The sequence below is a fragment of the Budorcas taxicolor genome, chromosome 1 (genome assembly GCF_023091745.1).
Source record: "Budorcas taxicolor isolate Tak-1 chromosome 1, Takin1.1, whole genome shotgun sequence".
Lineage (NCBI taxonomy): Eukaryota > Metazoa > Chordata > Mammalia > Artiodactyla > Bovidae > Budorcas > Budorcas taxicolor.
Genome location: NC_068910.1, coordinates 52,656,517 through 52,678,705, shown reverse-complemented (window position 1 = coordinate 52,678,705; position 22,189 = coordinate 52,656,517). Strand labels below are relative to the sequence as shown.

The 22,189-nt window shown below is 40.7% G+C and overlaps 1 protein-coding gene across 2 annotated transcripts in view; it reads right to left on the bottom strand.

The window, feature by feature from the left end:
* Positions 1-19,424, bottom strand: part of CLASP2 (cytoplasmic linker associated protein 2) — a 183,254-nt gene extending 163,830 nt beyond the window's left edge. For both annotated transcript variants that reach the window (XM_052637064.1, XM_052637074.1), the window contains exons 1-3: positions 19,230-19,424; positions 8,683-8,761; positions 880-983 (exon numbers count right to left, since the gene is read on the bottom strand). In XM_052637064.1, the coding sequence (XP_052493024.1) occupies positions 880-983; positions 8,683-8,761; positions 19,230-19,424 (378 nt within the window). The remainder of the gene's footprint in view (positions 1-879; positions 984-8,682; positions 8,762-19,229) is intronic.
* Positions 19,425-22,189: the final 2,765 nt, after the last annotated feature.

Genomic DNA, 22,189 nt, shown 5'->3' with positions numbered 1-22,189 from the left:
GAGAGTAACTTACAAGCCTACAAAAAAAAAAGTCTTAAATGTGAATACCCTGACCTATTAACACCATGTCAGAACACTTCTCTATCCTTACGTTTATGTCCAAAGACACAAGGATGCCCTGTATAGCACTCATAACAATAGCATGTCAAAAACAAGTTAAAATTCGAATTGCTAAGCAAGCATCAAAGGATACTCACCAAGTTATAAATAAGGACTTATATACATATTTATACCTTTATATTCTAGGGTATAAAAAAGAGGAAGTCTACTTTTACAACTCAATTCTCCAGATTTTTAAAATAAAATATACATAATACAATTCTTACACTGAATTTTAAATAACACAATATCATTGTATATTTTGTAAACTGATTTTTTTCCCACTAAAAGTGAGCTACTCTTTAAATATTTGTTTACATGTCACTTTATTCTTTACTCCTCTTTCAAAATACATCCATTAGACCAATTTTTTACTAGCAACCACTTTTTACAATAAAAATTTTCTCCCTGTCTCAGTAAGCGTTTCAGAAACTCATATAACCCTCATTGAACACCAATATAATTTGCAGGTAGTGAAAACCAGAAAATCCTAACAAATAATATAATCAGTACACTGTCAAATCACTGAACTCTATAAGCTAGCTTTTTGAAAAAGCCTTAAAGAGTAGAAAATAAGAAAAATAAAGCCAAAAAATCAAGCAGTTAAATACTGACAACTTTTTTTAAATTTCAGTTTCTTTAAAGCATTACAATAATTCACTGTTTAAAACTCTAAGTTTCACATCCCTGGGGCTTTACTGACTTGCTGTGATTACCACCTATCTTTACTGTTCGTTAATCATCAATTAGCAAAATCTGAACTTTAAAATGTAGGCTTACCATAGGTGGCGCTACCTGATCCATTAACTTCAGTATCAGAGTCTGAGCTTCATCTCGAACCTTGTCTTTGGCATCTCCCATTCTGTCTACTAAAGCTACAATAACTAGAGAAATGAAGAGAGAAAAGAATAAATATTTACAATTCATCTCCATTTATAAACTGTACTTTACAAAATTACAGACATCAATTATTTACATAATGAAAAGTTATGAAGCAAATTGTTTCAAGTTCTCTATCCATGACTCCAATCAAAGATAACTGAGAAGCAAAGTTTCGTAAGAATACATATGGTATGATATCCACTTAATAATGTTCTAAAAACAGGCAAAACTTACTATTATTCTGTCTAGAGATTCATACAGATGCTTGAGCAACACAGAGCAGCAAGGGAATGATTATCCCAAGGTCATGACAACAGTCACCTCTGGTGAATAGTGGGAGGTGTCAACAGGAAAGCACTTATAAGGAACTGGTAGAGTTCTAGTTTTTTGACCTAGGCATAGGCAGGTGGTGGTTTGACAATTATTCCTTAAATTTACATGCTTGATATGTATTCTTCTATATGTACAATGTATTACTCAAATGACAAAAACAAAGCCTGGTCCATGAGACTGAGGTCCTTCTCTACTATATCCAAACCTCTGGCACTATTTCATGAAACACGGCTGGTAAGGCAGGTTAGAGTCCATTCCTGGAGAGTTTTCATGGAACAGGCTTCCATAACTATAAATCAACAAAGCACCGTGAAGAAATCATACCTATTGGGGGTGGGGAAGGAGCAAATGGGAGGGTGGCTAGAACTGAAGTTATGGGTTGTAGTCAGCCCATAGGGTAAAAACACCTCATAGTCAAAATTATCTTTTTGTAATCCCTTAACCACTATCACTTAGTGTGGTATGATATCAGGTGTGTGACCAAACTACTTAATCTTTTTGTCTTTATCTCCTCAGCCCATAAATGTCTGGAGCAGTACTCACCTCAGATTACTGAGATAAATGTAAACTACTCAGAAAGTGAGGGACACTGGGTAAACATCAAAGGGGTCGCCTACTGCTCCCATCAGCCTACAGGTTCAAAAGCACAGATATTAGCTTCTTTTCTCTTTACTTTGATCTTACAGCTACAGCCTTCCTTTCTCTGAGGGGATAGAGGCTGAGGCCTAATTACTCTAGTTGTTTACAGACATACAATTAAATGTGTAGGTAATGTGATGCCAACATAGTCTACAACGTAACACTGTCTACCGTGTAACAATCAGAATTGATAAAATGATTATTAACAGCATTTAAGGGAAGAAGAAACACATCCTTTTTGGAAGAAAATGAAAAGCCAACTATGCAAAATGGAACGATCATCCAAAAATCTAAGCTTAATCAAAGAAATGATTATTTAAGAAAACAAAATCTTTGCCATTAAAAAAATCGTAAGCCTAATCATGAGGCAACTGAAGTATCTGTCAGTTGAAACAATATAAATCCTTCTCATCTTTTTTTAATTTTTTTTTAACTTATTTACTCATTTGGCTGTGCTGGGTCTTAGTTGTGGCATGCAGGATCTTTAGTTATTGCATGTAGCATCTAGTTCCCTGACCAGGGATCGAACCTGGGTCCCCTGTATCTGGAGGGCAGAGTCCTAGCCAGTGGGCCACTAGCAAAGTCCCAATCCTTCTCATCTTGCTTAGACATATATTGTTAACACTAGAGAAGTTCTCCCACATCTACAGAACTAGCTATTGTGGGACTCTGGTTCTGACAGCTTCAGACAGAGACAAAACATTTAATAAATGTTAGATATTATTATGTACTATAGCAAGGAGAGATAAGAAAGCCTTCCTCAGCAATCAATGTAAAGAAATAGAGGAAAACAATAGAATGGGAAAGACTAGAGATCTCTTCAAGAAAACTGGAGATATCAAGGGAATATTTCAAGTAAAGATGGGCTCAATAAAGGACAGAAATGATATGGACCTAACAGAAATAGAAGATATTTAAGAAGAGGTGGCAAGAATACACAGAAGAACTGTACAAAAAGATCTTCATGGCCCAGATAATCACAATTGTGTGATCACTCACCTAGAGCCAGACATCCTGGAATGGGAAGTCAAGTGGACCTTAGAAAGCATCACTATGAACAAAGCTAGTGGAGGTGATGGAATTCCAGTTGAGCTATTTCAAATCCTAAAAGATGATGCTGTGAAAGTGCTGCACTCAATATGCCAGCAAATTTGAAAAGCTCAGCAGAGGCCACAGGACTGGAAAAGGTCAGTTTTCATTCCAATCCCAAAGAAAGGCAATGCCAAAGAATGCTCAAACTACTGCACAACTGTACTCATCTCACACGCTAGAAAGTAATGCTCAAAATTCTCCAAGCCAGACTTCAGCAATATGTGAACTGTGAACTTCCAGATGTTCAAGCTGGTTTTAGAAAAGACAGAGGAACCAGAGATCAAATTGCCAGCATCTGTTGAATCGTCAAAAAGGCAAGAAAGTTCCAGAAAAACATCTATTTCTGCTTTACTGACTATGCCAAAATCTTTGACTGGGTGGATCACAATAAACTGTGGAAAATTCTGAAAGAGATGGGAATACCAGACCACCTGACCTTACTCTTGAGAAACCTCTATGCAGGTCAGGAAGCAACAGTTAGAACTGGACATGGAACAACAGACTGGTTCCAAATTGCAAAAGGAGTACGTCAAGGCTGTATATTGTCACCCTGCTTATTTAACTTCTACGCAGAGTACATCATGAGAAACGCTGGGCTGGAAGAAGCACAAGCTGGAATCAAGATTGCCGGGAGAAATATCAATAACCTCAGATATGCAGATGACACCATCCTTAATGCAGCAAGTGAAGAAGAACTAAAGAGCCTCTTGATGAAAGCGAAAGAGGAGAGTGAAAAAGTTGGCTTAAAACTCAACATTCAGAAAACGAAGATCATGGCAGCTGATCCCATCACTTCATGGCAAATAGATAGGGAAACAGTGGAAACAGTGTCAGACTTTATTTTGGGGGCTCCAAAGTCACTGCAGATGGTGACTGCAGCCATGAAATTAAAAGACGCTTAGTCCTTGGAAGAAAAGTTATGACCAACCTAGACAGCACATTAAAAAGCAGAGACATTACTTTGTCAACAAAGTCTGTCTAGTCAAGGCTATGGTTTTTCCAGTAGTCATGTATGGATGTGAGAGTTGGACTATAAAGAAAGCTGAGCACAGAAGAATTGATGCTTTTGAAATGTGGTGTTGGAGAAGACTCTTCAGAGTACCCTGGACTGCAAAGAGATCCAACCAGTCCATCCTAAAGGAGATCAATCCTGGGTGTTCACTGGAAGGACTGATGTTGAAGCTGAAACTCCAATACTTTGGCCACCTAATGTGAAGAGCTGACTCATTTGAAAAGACCCTGATGCTGGGAAAGATTGAGGGCAGGAGGAGAAGGGGACATGAGATGAGAGGATGAGATGGTTGGATGGTTGGATGGCATCACCGACTCAATGGACATGGGTTTGGGTGGACTCCAGGAGTTGGTGATGGACTGGGAGGTCTGGTGTGCTGTAGTTCATAGGGTTGCAAAGACACGGACACGACTTGAGTGATTGAACTGAACTGAAGCACTGAATTATCTCATTTAATCCTCATAACAACCCTATGAAATAGAGTAGGTCCATTGGATGAAGAAGGTCCGGAGGCATTTTAAATACCTGGATCAAGGTCCCACAAGTAGCAAGTAGTAAAAACCAGGATTCAAGTAATCTTTTAGGCCACGGTCATAATTAATTCCATTTATTTGTACCTGAGGTGGTGTGTGTGTGTGTGTCTGTGTGTATGTGTATTAACAATCACATAACAATAATGGGAAAATAAAAATAGACACTTCATTCCTGAGCGGTTGAGTTTAACTCCAAAAAGAAAATACAGGGACTTTCCTGGTGGTCCAGTGGTTAAAACTACTTGCTTCCACTCCAGAGTTCTATCCTTGGTGGGAGATCTGAGATCTCCTAAACTGCAGTCAAAAAAAAAATTCGACCCAAACAGGAGCTCCCTTCAGTTTAAAAACTAAAATTTATAAAATATAAACAACAAAATCAAAAAACTTCACACTACATAAACTTCAGACTTACAACTATTAACAAAATTTCATAAATTTTTTGCACTAGAATCCCTTTTTAATATATATACTCTTGGAGTCAAATAGAACAAGATTTATCTCTAGCTCTATTGGTTGTTTAATTACGTAAGACAGTAAACTTCTGTTAGTTCAAAGACTTTCTCCTCTGTAACGTAAGGGGGTCCAGGTCTATACCTCACACGGCGAGTGAGAGAATAAGCAGCACTGGTAAGAAGCACCTGTGCCAAGACCATAAGAAGCGTTCAGAAGCGTCAGCACTCTCCCTTACAGATCTGTATGCAATGACCACCACATTATTTATTATTCAACACATGCAATCAATAATCACTGGGAATCCAAAACAGAGCTTTTCACTCTGTAACTCTCAAAAAGAACTTGTTAAACAAATAAATACATCTATCATAGACTGGAATTTGGACAGGGAAACACGGAAGGAGTTAGTATATTTTATCAGTGAGTATAAACATGGAAGCATAGCTGTTAGTATATTTTATTCTCTCGGCATTGTATCAGATGCAAACCATTTACAAGAGGCAAAGCTGAGGACCATGTACCCTGACTGCTCTAATACTTTCTACAATATCATTTTGGATTAAAACTTATCTGTTTAAGATTTGTAAATATCTTTAAACATCTTTACTGGGTTTTGTTTTCATAAAGTTCCCTGGCAGTCCAGTAGTTAGGACTCCCTGCTTTCACTACCAAAGGGCCAGGTTCAATCCCTGGTTGGGGAACTCAGATCCTGCAACCAGCATGGCCAAGGGCGGGAGTGGCAGGTAGGGGACAGACAAAAAATAACCAAGGTTGGTGATCAGTGTTAACTTAAATTGTGTTTTGGGGAGGTTTGAACATTTAATTTTTCCATAAAACATCTAGTCACAAAAGAAAATGTAAATATACTAATGAATTACATTAATAGAGTGCATACTCTTTTTGGTACTAAAATTGACATAGATCCCAATTTTCCTAAAACTTCACTATTAATATAAAGAGATTAAAAATACCTGTAACAATAGTTAACCTAAGTGTACCAAAAGAAAAACAGTATCATTCATATCAAGTTACATACACCTAAGATTACCTAATCAAAAAAAGACCTCCAGCACATAACTTAATTCAATTTCCTTTCAAGGAAAGGCTTCTAAGATGGTTTGGCTAAGATTTAAAACAGGGCAAAACAAAAAGTATTGGCTGCTTAGCCATGCTCGGCGTGGAATTCTCCAGGCAAGAACAGTGGACTGAGTAGTCTTTCTCTTCTCGAGGGGCTCTTCCCAACCCAGGGATCGAACCCGGGTCTCCTGCACTGCAGGCAGATTATTTAAATCAACTCTGGGATTCTTAGTTTAGTACTATATCTCTTTAATAGCACAAAGATACACTGCAGCCTATCGTGTAGAGGTAATTTGTCACACAAATTAGAAATAATTATTTGAGGATAATCTTTCATTTATGTAAAGCAGAGAAACCCAGTAAATGGATAAAAAGTGGGCATTCAATAAATGGTAGCAAAACTGTGATGAAATATTCCTATTATATCATACTGACTCGCAAGTAATAACAAGCTCAAGTTTCACTAAGAACAATAATGAACACTTAGGGTTTAAAGTGAAAATGACACTGACAGTAAATGCACAGGGGTAAACAAATAAGAGATTAACAGATAAAAAGCTACACACATAAGACAACGTAGATATGTGGGAAATACATACAAAAAACACTACCCAACAAAAACAACTTAATGTAATTAATTAATTTTTAAGGGTATAGAATCATGAAGTAAAGAAAAATTCAGTACTGGGTGAGATTAATCTGAAAAACTCCCAGGTACTGAAGTCAGAAGTAAATCATTAGAAGAGAAAGGAAGGACCCTGGAGAAGAGAAGATTTGAAAAAGAAATAACAGCATAGCAGAGGCATAAACAAGTTAAGCCAGAACTAACAAGAGTGAGCAAGTTTTTGATTAACAAAAGTAGAGAGCATTTGCTGACAATCACAGATAAATAAGGCTGCTGAGGTGGAGAAGAGTCACACTGGCTGAGAAGACTGAAACTCCAAGGAGAGCAAAATCAGAAGTAAATTCTGAAAACAGGATAGTCCTGGCAGGCAGCAAACGAGGGTTCTGGTCCTAATACTTCCACAGTGCCTAAATTCAAGCAGTCAGTACATACATCAAACTCCACCTGATTATGTGTGAGAAGTAAGTGAGATATGCAATACCTAGAATTACTCTGAAGTCTGAAATATTGTCTGCAACAACTGATAGGGCAGGGGTCACAAATTCAGATGCCTACAGTCAAGGAGGTACCAGAAACACCAAAAATGAACCAGATCCGAGAACTCCAGTATTCCAACCTGTGTATTATAACCAAAATTCCAGTTATGAGGAGACAAGAGGAGATGGGAGGAACTTAAGGACTAGAAAGCTCATGACCAAGACAAAGAGAAAGCTACCACACAGCCTCTGCCGATATTCATATGTGGGAATGGAAAGAAGATCAGGGTTGCCACACTGGCCAATTTTTCAAGACAAGCTGCAAATATGAATTTTTATGTAAAATTTCCTAAATGTTAATTCAAAATACTGTAAGATAATACATAAGCAAGTAACACATGTTAACATCTATCACAGGATTTTAACCAGGAAACTGACAGTTTCAAAAATCTTTTCAGAAGCTATTCATACAAAGATTGAATTGGAACCAGGTATTGATTAAAAAGGAAATGATACAGATAGGGACAGTTACTAAGATACTTCCACTGAAAGGAGAGGCAGTAAAAATAAAGGCCTAAGTTGGCAAAATTGAGTGGTATACTGAACGTGAAGCTGACAAAAGATAATTTGAAAATAAGGGTGATGATACACTGTGAGGCATTAACTGAATCCATAAAAGAAATCACAAACATGTGAGGTTACCCTTAAATACATTTCTATATAATAGGACCAAATCCACTCACTGAAGCACTCCAAAAGGCACACAAAGGTCACTTGGGTTGAAAAGGTAAGTCAAAGCCCAGTCTGCCATCTAACTACTATACACAAGTGTGATACCAGCACAGCATTCTGGACTGCAAACACACCAGAAGTGCTGTTCAGAGTATGGCCAGCAGCCCAGGACCAGTCTACAAACATCTTGTGGGCAAGACAGTGAGTTTTTCTAAAACAAGGTTTGGAAACAACGTGACCAAAGTAAATTTTACATTTGTTGACTCTCACAATAAAAATTGAGCCTTGTATTTTTTTAACATTTCGTTTCACTATAATTTATTCGTACTGTATTTTATAAAATACTGGTCTGCAATAGACTAGCAATGAAAAAACTGGTCCTTCACCACAGATAAGGCTGAAAAGTGGTGCTGCAAATTATTTTGTAAATTATTAATATGTTACAGAAAAGTAAAAGAACAGTAAAAAAATTTGAAATATGAAGTAAAAATCTATTAGATGTATATTCGGTAAATTTTTTGCTTTTGTTTTTGTCTTAAAGGAAACATATTTATTTAAATGGGCTTAAAATCTTTTATATCTCAGCAAATTAAAAATGCTAAGTAGTGGATCTCTGAATTGTATACAATTACATTTGTGCATTTACAGAGAACTAATTCTGTTAAACAAAAACTATGAAAAAGTCAGTAGGTCAAACACTAAAATAATTTATAAATGAAATTAACTTACCCATTGCTACATAGGACTTAAATCGTGTTGATAATCTGTCCACAAAGGCACTTAAAATTTCCAATCCCATTAATGACACCTACAGATAGAAAGAAATTTTAATGAATACAAATTACAGATGCATATTATAATAACAGTATGTAACTGTGACATAAAGTTCTTCACCTATTACCAAGCTAAAACAAAAGACACTGAAATATTCAGGGTGAACAGTCATGAGCTTCAGTTCAGTTCAGTTCAGTTCAGTCGCTCAGTCGTGTCCGACTCTTTGCGACCCCATGAATCGCAGCACGCCAGGCCTCCCTGTCCGTCACCAACTCCCGGAGTTCACTCAGACTCACGTCCATCGAGTCCGTGATGCCATCCAGCCATCTCATCCTCAGTCGTCCCCTTCTCCTCCTGCCCCCAATCCCTCCCAGCATCAGAGTCTTTTCCAATGAGTCAACTCTTCGCATGAGGTGGCCAAAGTACTGGAGTTTCAGCTTTAGCATCATTCCTTCCAAAGAAATCCCACGCCTGATCTCCTTCAGAATAGACTGGTTGGATCTCCTTGCAGTCCAAGGGACTCTCAAGAGTCTTCTCCAACACCACAATTCAAACGCATCAATTCTTCGGCACTCAGCCTTCCTCACAGACCAACTCTCGCATCCATACATGACCACAGGAAAAACCATAGCCGTGACTAGACGGACCTTAGTAGGCAAAGTAATGTCTCTGCTTTTGAATATGCTATCTAGGTTGGTCATAACTTTTCTTCCAAGGAGTAAGTGTCTTTTAATTTCATGGCTGCAATCACCATCTGCAGTGATTTTGGAGCCCAAAAAAATAAAGTCTGACACTGTTTCTACTGTTTCTCCATCTATTTCCCATGGAGTGATGGGACCGGATGCCATGATCTTCGTTTTCTGAATGTTGAGCTTTAAGCCAACTTTTTCACTCTCCTCTTTCACTTTTATCAAGAGGCTTTTTAGTTCCTCTTCACTTTCTGCTATAAGGGTGGTGTCATCTGCATATCTGAGGTTATTGATATTTCTCCCAGCAATCTTGATTCCAGCTTGTGTTTCTTCCAGTCCAGGGCACGCTATTCTTAAATGGCCAATAACAATAATAATATGCAAATGCAGGAAGATAGTGATATAGCCTATTTGGCAAAATATTAGTAACTGATGAATTAGCTAAAGGGTACAAAGGAGTTCACAGACTATACCTGCAACTTTCCTGTAATGTTGAAATGTTTCTTAAATGAAACATTTAAGCAAAAACAGCACATTTAATTACAGAGGAATTCCAGCTTCTGTCTAGGATGAAGAAACTGGAAAAAATTATCACTCCCACTGTAAACAAGAAAAAGCCAAATAATCTACAAAACCGTAACTATTCTTGAATCCATTTAGAAAGCTATGGTTGTAGAATCATCATCTAGCTTGAAATCTTAAGGAAAGACAGATGCCAAGGAGAGATGAGACGTAAGCAGTAGGTCACATGTGGAAGAGGACAGAAGTAAGATGAAGCCACAGTGCAAGTGGGTGAAAAGAATTTGGGTATATTCAACCCCTTGCTAATACCTGAGTCTGGGTTGCATGGAAATACAGAAACCTGTTACCGCAGACACAAGAGGAGTTCATGCCTGCTTGCAGGCTTTCTCCACAAACCGCCACTAGACACAGTGAAGACAGAGAGCAGGGTGGGAGACCAGAGAAAGCCCTTGGCAGCTACAGGTCTTGGTAGAAAGGAGTAGCTACCTCTGCAAGCAAATCACAAACCTTCTCCAGCTCCTTGTCCTATAAGAAACAAAAATTTGAAGCTACAGATGAAAAGAGAAACACTGTAATCCTCCTGACAGAGGTAAACACTAACAACTACTAAGTAAAGAGAAGGGTAGGGGGGGAGCCTTCTACTTCACAGGTAGGAGGAGAAAACCATGCTGGGCTCTCATGATTAAAGCTTCCCATTGAGGAGGGACAGGGTTTCTGAAAGAGCTTTACCTTAAGGGTCAGGGACAGAGGGTTCCTAAGACTGAAGCTGGGCCAGGAAAACAGAATAGCCCCACTACTCATAAACGAGGCAGCAAGATAGGAAGAAGCAACTGCAGTTTACCACTGGGGAAAGGAGAAAACCCCTCTCTGCAGTACAAGAAAAGAGAAAGCCTAAAGGGTATGGCTAGATGATTTACAAGCTGGAATCAAGATTGCAAGAAGTATCAACAGCCTCAGATATGCAGATGATACCACTCTAATGGCAAAAAATGAAGAGCTAAAAGAGCCTCTTGACGACGGTGATAGACAAGAGTGAAAAGTCTGTCTTCAAACTCAACATTCAAAACACTAGGATCATGGCATCTAGTCTCATCATTTCATGGCAAATAGAAGAGGAAAAAGTGGAAGCAGTGACAGATTTTATTTTCTTGGGCTCCAAAAATCACTGTGGATAGTGACTGCAGCCATAAAATTAAAATATGCTTGCTCCTTGGAAGAAAAGCTATGACAAACCTAGACAGCATATTAAAAACCAGAGACACCACTTTGCCGACAAAGGTCCATATAATCAAAGCTATGGTTTTTCCAGGGGTCATGTATGGATATGAGAGTTGGACCATAAAGAAGGCTGAGCGCTGAAGAATTGATGCTTTCAAATTGTGGTGCTGGAGGAGACTCTGGAGAGTCCCTTGGACTGCAATGAGATCCAACCAGGTAATCCTAAAGGAAATCAACCCTGCATATATCCACTGGAACAACAGATGCTGAAGCTGAAGTACTTTGGCCACCTGATGTGAAGAGTCAACTCACTGGAAAAATTCCCGATGCTGGGAAAGACTGAAGGCAGCAGAGGATGAGATGGTTAGATAGCATCACTGACTGAATGTACATGAATGTAAATGAACTCCGGGAGATAGTGGAGGACAGAGGAGCCTGGCATGCTGCCATCTATGGGGTCACAAAGAGTCTAACACGGCTTAGCGACTGAACAACAACAACAAAGTTGAAGGGTGGGTGCAGAAACAGTGAGGACTCAGCAATTCCACTCCTAGATATATACCCAAAGGAATTAAAGCAGGACATAGATGCTTGCATGCCAATGTCATTAGACACCATTCATTACAGCCCAAAGGAAGAAAAGCCCAAATGGCCATCAGATTGGTAAATAAACCAAATGCGGTATATGCATGCAATCAAATACAGTTTGGCCATAAACAGTAATGACTGATGGGCTTCATGGTGACTCAGACCGTAAAGAATCTGCCTGCAATGCGGGAGGCGAGGGTTGGGAAGATCCCCTGGAGGGCATGGCAACCCACTCCAGTATTCCTGCCTGGAGAATCCCTAGGGACAGGGGAGCCTGGCGAGCTACAGTCCATGGAGCTGCAAAGAGTCGGACCTGACTGAGCGACTAAGCACACAGCACGGTAATGACTGACACAAGCTGCAGCATGGACGAGCCTTGAAAACACTCTGATGAGTGCAAAAGCCAGACACAAATGGTTACATGTTGTGTGACTCAACTTCTCAGAAATGTCCAGAACAAACAAATCCAAACAGAGAGAAAGTAGATTAGTAGTGCTTAGGGCTAGTGGATGTAGGGGTTAGGGAGGTAACAGCTAAATGGTACAGGGTGTTTTTTTTTGACGTAATGAAAATGCTCCAAAATCGACTGTGCTAATGGTCATGCATACCTGCAAATACACTAAAAAACAATGAGGTGTGCACCTGAAATGAGTGAACCGTATAACATGTGAATTACATCAATAAAGCTATTAAAAACTTAACTGGAAGTACAGACACACTCATACACAAAATCTAATAGATGATGAAAGCAGTATCTGAAATCAGCAGGAAAAACACGCACTCTTAGTAAAATCTCACTTAGGAATCAATCCTGAAGATACACCAGCAAAATTATGAGAAGACACAAAAAGATTAATGCAAGAGACTGGAAACTACCCAAACATTCATCAGTATCAGACAGATTCAAAAAATTATGGTCCATCCACACTACTGACTACTATGACACTTTAAAAATAAAATTGAAGGCTACCCTACTTTTGCTTTGCAATGAACTCCAAGATACATTAAGTGAAAAAAGCAAGTTAGAGAGACACATATTTAATATATATTTAAAAAGGGGACTACTGGTCCGGGGTGGAAGGGAGGCTCAACAGCAAGGGAATATATGTATACTTATAGCTGATTCACGCTGTTATACAGTAGAAAGTAATACAATGTTGTAAAGCAATTTTCCTGCAATTAAAAAAATTTAATTAAAAGAAATTTTTAAAGGAGGGCTACAAATATTAAGGGATATAGTTATGAATGTTTAAAAAATAACAACAATGGAAAGATAATCAGAAAAAAAATTTTATGGCTGGGAATAGTGTGTATAAGTCACAGACAAAGAAACCAGACCACTTTGAATATACCTTCTTTGCAGCAATAACTAATTTCATTGAAAATGAAATAAAATACGTAAACATAATGCTGGTGTTAGTCACTCAGTCGTGTCCAACTCTTTGAGACCCCATGAACTCTATAGCCCACCCAGGTTCCTCTGTCCATGGAATTCTCCAGCCAAGAATACTGGACTGGGTTGCCACTGCTTTCTCTAGGGATCTTCCCGACCCAGGGATCAACCCTAGGTCTCCCATACTGCAGGCAGATTCTTAACCATCTGAGCCACCAGGAAAGCCCAAGTAAACTGAAACGTATACTCAATTAACAGCATAACCACACAGAAGACTAGTCTAAGTGACTTTAAAATAAAGCAATCTGACTGTGCGTCTCTAGTGGGATATACCTTAAAGACAAAAACAAAACTCTGCAAAAGAGAAACAGTCAATGTTATTTAGAATTTCTGTTGATAAAAGGAGATATAGATGGAAGATATATAAAAATAGCAAAAACTGCAGTCTTGAATCTGAATATAAGTAATAACTCAAAAAATACTATTCTCTAAAAAAAATCTAGAAACAAAGATCAAATGAGTAACAGTAAGTTCCATTAGCACCTATGTTGTAGTTTCCACATTCCATTTCCCACAAAAAGGAACCAAGTAGCTGATTGCAGGGCAGGAGCAGCAATATGATCTCATGATACTGGAGAGCAAAGACTACCAAAGGTTCTTAGGGTCATCTGATAGCACAGTCTGGATATTAGTAAGAATAATGACTGGGAACTTCCCTGAAGATTCAGTGGTTAAGACTCCAGCCTTCCACTGTAGGGGGCAGGGTTCAATCCCTGGTTAAGGAACTTGAAATGTATTAGACATATTTAAATGCAAGACTTCATATGATAACAAAAACTATCTGGCCAACACTGGAGCATGCTAGTTATTTTTACCTCATTATTTTGACAATTAGTAAATAAAGAAATTATACAAACTATACGAAAGGAATGAAACAAGGTTCAGAATTTAGAGTTCCAGAATATCACAATCACTGACAGTAATGCCACTTGCAAAGTCTGAACCACCAGCAACCACACACCGGTAGTGGTGTGAATTGGCAGTGGTAACATTTACAGCAGTATGTACTGGGGCAGCCATCTGACTAGCATTATGCCTTCCTGGGTAATCAGGTTGGCACATTTATACACGGAAACATTGTATCTCATTGTAACTATATGTAATTTTTCTTTATAGTACAGTGAGAACATATTGGGGATTTTTAAAAGTGATGAGTATTGAGTATTCTCTATAAACTTTATTTCAGGATTGTAAGGGGGAGCATTAAAAGAGGGTGCTGGCAGCTTCCCTGGCCGTCTAGTGGTTAAGACACCATACTTTCATTGCAGGAGGCATGCGTCTGATCCCTGATCAGGGAACTAAGATCCCACTTGTGACATGGCACAGCCAAAAAATAAAAAAAAACTTTTTTTAAAAAGAGGGGGCACTAAATTGGGTTCATAATCACTACCCTACAGAACTCTCATGCACACATACAAGGTGACAATGCAAAAGAACAATGTGAATAGTAAAAAGGCAAAAACCTGGATGTTCTTCCTATGTGGCAGGTAAGCAAAAAAGACAAGATCCATATATCCAGACAGACTTCAAACAAAAAAAATAGTATACTGTCAGAAATTGATGGTTTATAAGATATACAATCAAGGTTTTGCTAACACTGGAAGGTGGCATCATCCTTCAAATGGTAAAAGAGCTGTGATTTTGTATTACAAGAAAAGACTTGAAATCCTAGCATGTTACTAGCCCAGCACTACACAGTTATAATATAAATGCTATTTACTGTCTTTTCCATTTTGAGAGTCAACTTATTATTACATTTACAGATAGACAAAATTTAAAAGTTAGAGATGACAAATGATAGGAAATTGAAGAGGTTTACCAAAATACAGAAAAGGAAAGGAAAATTCTAATGTCTCTTGGTTCAAATACTCTATCAATTTAACAGTCTAGGACCTAAGCCAAAATACTTACATCTTTTCTACACAATGAGCAAACAGTACTGGCTTTCTAAGGCCACCTTAAAGATTAAATGAGATAATGGAAATAAAGCACCTGAGACAATGCCTGGTACTCACTAAGGGCTCTTTAAATGGTGGTTATCATATTTAACTGCATTTTACAAGGAACATTTTTATTGCTATAATACCACTTTTAAATTTGGTTTTTCCAGTGGTCATGTATGAATGTGAGAGTTGGACTGTGAAGAAAGCTGAGTGCCGAAGAATTGATGCTTTTGAACTGTGGTGTTGGAGAAGACTCTTGAGAGTCCCTTGGACTGCAAGGAGACCCAACCAGTCCATTCTGAAGGAGATCAGCCCTGGGTATTCTCTGGAAGGACTGATGCTAAAGCTCAAACTCCAATACTTTGGCCACCTCAAGAGTTGACTCACTGGAAGACTCTGATGCTGGGAGGGATTGGGGGCAGGAGGAGAAGGGGACGACAGAGGATGAGATGGCTGGATGGCATCACTGGCTGGATGGCATCACTGACTCGATGGACATGAGTTTGGGTGAACTCTGGGAGTTGGTGATGGACAGGGAGGCCTGGCGTGCTGCAATTCATGGGGTCGCAGAGAGTCGGACGCCACTGAACTGAACTGAACTGAAAATCACAGGACTTACCAAAATCAAATGCCAGAGCATATTTATCTTATATAATGTACATAAATATCCACACATTTTTAAACCTTCAATTAATGATTTCTCCACTCAGCTGAAGATCCCAACTGCCCGTTTAACATCTCAACTTGGATGTCAAACAACCTTCTCAAACCTGACTTTTTACTTCCTTCACCTGACTTGTGTTCTCAGTCTTCCCCATTTCAGTAAACACTACCCTCTATTAGTGCTTAAGCAATGCAGTGACCCCCAATTCCTCTCTCTCAACCCTCATACTCAATGCTGTTGGCTCTACCACTAAATCACCCTCCAACCTCTCACTTCTCAAGTACTGCCACTGTTACCAGACCAGTCTGAGCCACCAACTCTCCGATTCTTCTGCTGCTCTAACTGTCCACTCCTCACGAAGACAGCAACCCACTCCAGTACTCTTGCCTAGAAAATTCCATGGACTGAGGAGCCTGGTAGGCCCCATGGGTTCACAAAGAGTCGGACACGACTGAGCGACTTCCCTTACTTCACTCACCTCACAAAGCAGCCAACCCTCTACGTAAAAACCCTCCAATGATTTAGAATAAAATCCTATACAGCTCTTTCTACCGGCCCCTTTGAGCACCTCAGCTCACTTGGAAACTCTAGCCACACTGGCCTACCTCCTGTTGCTCAGCAGAGCTAAGTCCTCTGCATCTGTGGCTTCCTCTGCCCAAAGGCATTCTTCACTCCTGGACTTCTTTCCTAAATGTACTCAAATTCCATCTCACTTCCTTTACTTCCCAAACAGTCTCATCTTCGCCTCATTCTTTTACATCAGTTGATTCACAAGCACTTATTACATGGAACTCATCTGTATACCCATCTGCCTTCCTCTTTCTTATAGGATCTCCATGACGGCAGCAGTCTCACTCCCCTGCTTTTAAATCACTCCGTCAGTGAGGTCTTCAGCAACAATTTAAAATCCACACATCTGCATCCTACCCAATGCTTCTATTCCCTTCACTGCTTTTCTCCAAAGCATTTATCATCATCTAACACAGAAGAGACTCCAGTTATTTACCTTGTTTATTCCTCTGCCCCCATGAGAATCCAAGTACACAAAGGCAAGGACTTCTGTTGTTTTTTCACCCTTGTATCCCAGGGCCAAGAAGAATATGTATACATCATAGATCTTCATGTAATAATGTTAGTTGCTCCGTCGTGTCCGACTCTTTGTGATCCCATGAACTATATATACAGCCCACCATGCTCCTCTGTCCATGGGTCTTCAGGCAAGAATAATGGAATGGGGTGCCATCCCTTTCTGTATCTCAAGTGCCCAGAAGAGTGTCTGCACATTGTAGGTCCTTAATTAACGCCCAAATGAAGCTGAGTGAATAAGCCTTTCTAGTCTTGTTCATAGGTGGGTTCTCAATATCTGGAATACTAAGTACACTTCTATTTGTGTGTATATTCAAAAAACTGATACACTTTTTTCAAAAGATTTCAACAGTCATTGTACCTTCAGTAAAAAATGATGACTTAGCTTGGTAATTCAGTATATAAATTTCAAATAAACTAACTAGAATGCTTTCTCCCGAACAATGTCAGAAAAGGTCTTATATTATAGCAATCACTAGAAAGGAGAGAAATAATGATTCAGGCAGGAGAGATCCAAGTTGATGAATTCATGTCTTGAGAAGACAAGAGGGCATGGACACACATGCCTTCAATACCCACGTGGAGGAATTGGTAGAAGTGAGAAAGCCCACTTCTGTAACAGAAAAGGCAGAGTGACAGGGGCACGAAAGGAAGTCTGCAGGTGAGGTTATGGGAGTTCTCTCCCGATTTCTAAAACTCTCTCAGGCTACCATGTCTACCGAGGAGCATGGAGAAAATGCACAGTAAAGAGGTAAGAACATGAGTCAGGTCCCTGATGGATCTAACTCTGAAGGACCAGTTAAAGGAAAAACAAAGCAACGAGTAGAAGTTCTGGGCAGAGACATCAAAGAAGAAGCAGGATACCGTGGAATCACAGAAGCCAAGAATATGTTTCAAGAGATGGGACCGCTCAACTGTCACTCACTGACGGCACCTCTGAGGAGTGCCAATTCAACCACAGGCAGCATAGGGGCGACACAAGGGCTTTCAGGTGGCAATGGAAGTAAGCGTTACCAAAGAGCCAACTTTGTACAACAGTCTCGGCTACAACACAAAATCAACTATCTTAAGTGCCTATGCCCTTCCTGCAGTGCAAGTAAATTTAGGTCTCGTCTTCCAAAGAAATAAGATGAATCCTCTAAACAGTAATGGTGTATCCTTAAACATTAACTTTTCCCAAAGTTTTCAAAAATAATACAGAAGCAATATATACTGGAACACTGAGGTGGTTAATTCCCAAACTGTCTATTATCGTTGTAGAAAGTCAAACCCTTCCAAAACTCTTAAGTTTCATCATTAAATCTGCATAATAAATTTAGAGTTTCCCTTTCTTCTCTATGATGATAATGCTTTCAAACTACAGCCTATTCACTGTTTTAAGTATCTGTTACTAAGAATCACTTCAACCACACGATGCTTGGACCAGCATTTTAAAGCAACACTGCCACCAGAAGACTAGAAAGCAAAGTTACTGCTAAAAACCACAGTACAGGCTGATTACAGAAAATTTACCTGGTCTCCCAACGTGGCTGCATTACAACCTGCCTACTACCGGCTCTTCTGAAACACTCATTCCTTCTTGTACCTCATTTTTTTATTTTTTGCCAGTATCAGCTAACCTGCCACGGCACGGTTTCAAATCCGAGTCAGTCCTTAACTACGGCAAAACAAAATGACACAGAGCGTTCAATTGCTTTCCGTCGACTATAAACAAAAAGCAAATAAATAATGCCATGAAGTCAGCCTCTTTTCACTAGATTTAACGGTAAACGTAATCAGGCACCTTATTACACTCTAGAAGATGCTTTAGACACGAAAAGCACCTTTCAGAAACAGAAAAAATTATACAAGAAAAAAGAAACCAGGCGATTAAGTAGGATAAAAATGCTAATTCAAAAGGATTAACTTGACATCTCTTTTGAACTTAAAATCTGAATCTTCCTGTCCTACGTCTCGCCCTGGGTAGTGTTACACAGGTACGTACGAATGTATAATAAAGGGTCTGCTACACGTTTACGCATGTAAATGATCACTAATTTTTAAAAACAGGTGTTGAAACATAATGCCTTAGTGCCAAGGAACTCTACACGGTGTCACAGAAGAATTTGCCACTGCTCACAATCGTGGAAAAAGTTGGTCTTGGTAGGAAGGTGGGCTCCCGCTAGCTTTCGGAGAGGCAGGCTCGCCGCTGGGGGGCAAGTCTGGGGACCCAGGGTCCGCCGGGCGGTCCAGAGGTGCCCGGGGCCGCCCGGGGGCCCACCCGGCCGCCCGAGCACGTCCGGGATTAAAGGGCCGGCGGGAGAGGGCGTGCCCGGCCAGGCCGCGCAGCCGCCGCTTACCCGGTAGTTGCTAGAGCCCACCCAGCCGGTGAGAGCGTCGACCGTCTTGCTCAGACGGGCCAGGTCCTCCTCCAGATCCGGGATGGCGCCGGGCGCGCCGAGGTAGAGCAGCAGCTCCTGTCCGACCTGCAGGCGGCCGCCGACGTCCTTCTGCTGCACCTGGGCGCTGAAGTACTCCATGCTGCGGGGCTCCATGGCCGCGGCCGCCCGCCCGCCCGCCCGCTCGTGAGGGGCCAACTTTCGCCGAGCGCCGCCCAGCCGCCAGAGCGGGGCCCCGCGCGAACGGGCGGGACGCGCTCGGTCCGGCCGAGGCGCGGCTCGCGGGGCGCGGCGGGCGGCGGGAGCAGCGCCAGGCACCCAGCGGCCCCCCAAACTAGTCAAACTCGGCGCCCCCCGCGCCCCAACCCGCTTCAGAGGCCGCGGCCGCCGGCGACGTCAGCGCGCGCGTGACGTCAGCGCGACGCCGGCGAGCGAGCGCCCGCCCGCCTGCCCGCGGGTCCGCACACAAGGTTCGCGGAGGCGGCGGCCGCAGCGGGAGCCGGTGGGGGTCGTGGAGCCTCTGGGGAAGTTGCGGTCGGTCTGGGTTGGCATCCCCAGGAAGCCGACGATTCTCTGCCAGCCGCCACCTCAGCACTCAGCCGTCGCCTTGTAAAATCTTAGGCCCTTTGAAGTTTTCCTCCACTTTAAATCAGTACTTGGGAAAGTTTCTTTGACTTGGAATTCCCCTTCCCTAACTCCACTGCCAGATTTGTGGGGTTTTTTAGGCTTTGGGAGTTTGGGTTTGTTGGTGGTGGTCTTATTGCTTTTTTGTTGGTTTGTTTGGGGGTTTTTGTTTTTTTGTAGAACACACTTTCTTATATTAAAAAAAATATTAATAATGACCCCTGCTTCCAGCCACCGCCACTTGTTGGGTTGCCATTTGAGTATGCTTTACCAAAAAAAAAAAAAAAAAAGGTTTAATTTACACAGACTAAAATGCACAGATTTTAAGTGGCCCATGCATTTTGTCAAAGGTACTCACCACCGTGAATAACCACCATCCTAGGAACAATAGAGCATATTTCCGTCATTTGGAAGTTAAGTTAGGAACTTCCAAATGACGGAAGTTAGGAAGTTAGGAACTTCCAAATCAATAATCATTGCCTTGCCAGGAAATACTAATCAGATTTCTATCACCGTAGCATAAGTTTCCATATTACTTAATTTCACGTGACTTCATACAGTCTATGCTTTTACTGAGTTGAGTTGGGCTTTTTTCATTAGTATGTTTTGAGGTTGATCCAGTGCTGTTGGTCTGTCAGTAGTCCCTTTTTATTGCTGAGTAGGAGTCCTTATATGGAAGCACCATAGTTTGCCACCCCGTCACCTGTTTATAGACATTTGCACTGTTTCACTTTTCAGATTTCCGGCTGTAACCAGCTATAACCGCTAGTGTACAAGTCATTGTGCAGAGACAAGGTTTCATTTCTCTTCGGTAAATACCAAGTACTGGAATTACTAGGTCTGTGTCATGAGTGTATGTTTAACTTTAGAAGAAACTGCTGAACTGTTTTCCAAAATGTCTGTACCATATTAAACTCCCATCAGCAGTGCTCAGAAGTACCACTTGCTCCCCATCCTCCACAATATTTAGTATGGTTGGGTGATTAATTTTATCCATGATGTTGTTGTTCAGTCGCTCAGTTGTATCCAACTATTTTTGACCACATAGACTACAGCATGCCAGGTTTCCCTGTCCTTCACTATCTCCCAGAGTTTGCTCAAACTCATGTCCATTGAATTGGTGATGCAATTCAAGCATTTCATCCTCCATTGCCCCCCCTTTCTCCTCCTGCCCTGAATCTTTCCCAGGATCAGGGTCTTTTCAAATCAGTCAGCCGTTTGAATCAGGTGGCCAACCTATGGAAGTCATGTTAGTGGGTGTAAACTGGTCTAGAATACACTCTAAATGGACATGTTAGTTCAGTTCAGTTCACTTCAGTCACTCAGTCGTGTCCGGCTCTTTGCAACTCCATGAATCGCAACACTCCAGGCCTCCCTGTCCATCACCAACCCCCGGAGTTCACTCAGACTCACATCCATTGAGTCAGTGATGCCATCCAGCCATCTCATCCTCTGTCGTCCCCTTCTTCTCCTGCCCCCAGTCACTCCCAGCATCAGAGTCTTTTCCAATGAGTCAACTCTTCGCATGAGTTGTCCAAAGTACTGGAGTTTCAGCTTTAGCATCATTCCCTCCAAAGAAATCCCAGTGCTGATTTCCTTTAGGATTGACTGGTTGGATCTCTTTGCAGTCCAAGGGACTCTCAAGAGTCTTCTCCAACACCACAGTTCAAAAGCATCAATTATTTGGTACTCAGCCTTCTTCACAGTCCAACTCTCACATCCATACATGACTACTGGAAAAACCATAGCCTTGACTAGATGGACCTTTGTTGGCAAAGTAATGTTATTTAGCTTCCTGCTAATTATTTCCAGCCACAATTTAATAATTTTAAATATCTGTCTCTTCTATTACACAGAAACTCCAAGATCATTCGTGTTTTCCCTAGGATGGTGCTGGACAAATAATGGGTGATCAATCAATTTAAGCAGAATAAGTGAATGAATTTAATGAAATGCTTGAAATGTTCACATTAACAAAATAAGAACAAAATAATAATACACTCTCCAAATCCAAAGAAACCTTTTCTGTGTTTACTCTGGGGTTTTTTTCCCTATGTTACTCTGTTTCTCTTTGTATCGTGGTATAAAGTCTCTTCCATCGTTAATTAGCTGTAATTTCTGTGCAGTTGGGCCTAAATCAACTACTATAATAACTGTTCCTTGCTGTCTAGAGGTTCCTTTCCTAAGGGTTGTTGTTGTGTTGTTCAGTCACTAAGTTGTGTCCGGCTCATTGTGACCACATGAACTGCACCATGCCAGGCTTCCCTGTCCTTCACTGTCTCCCAGAGTTTGCTCAA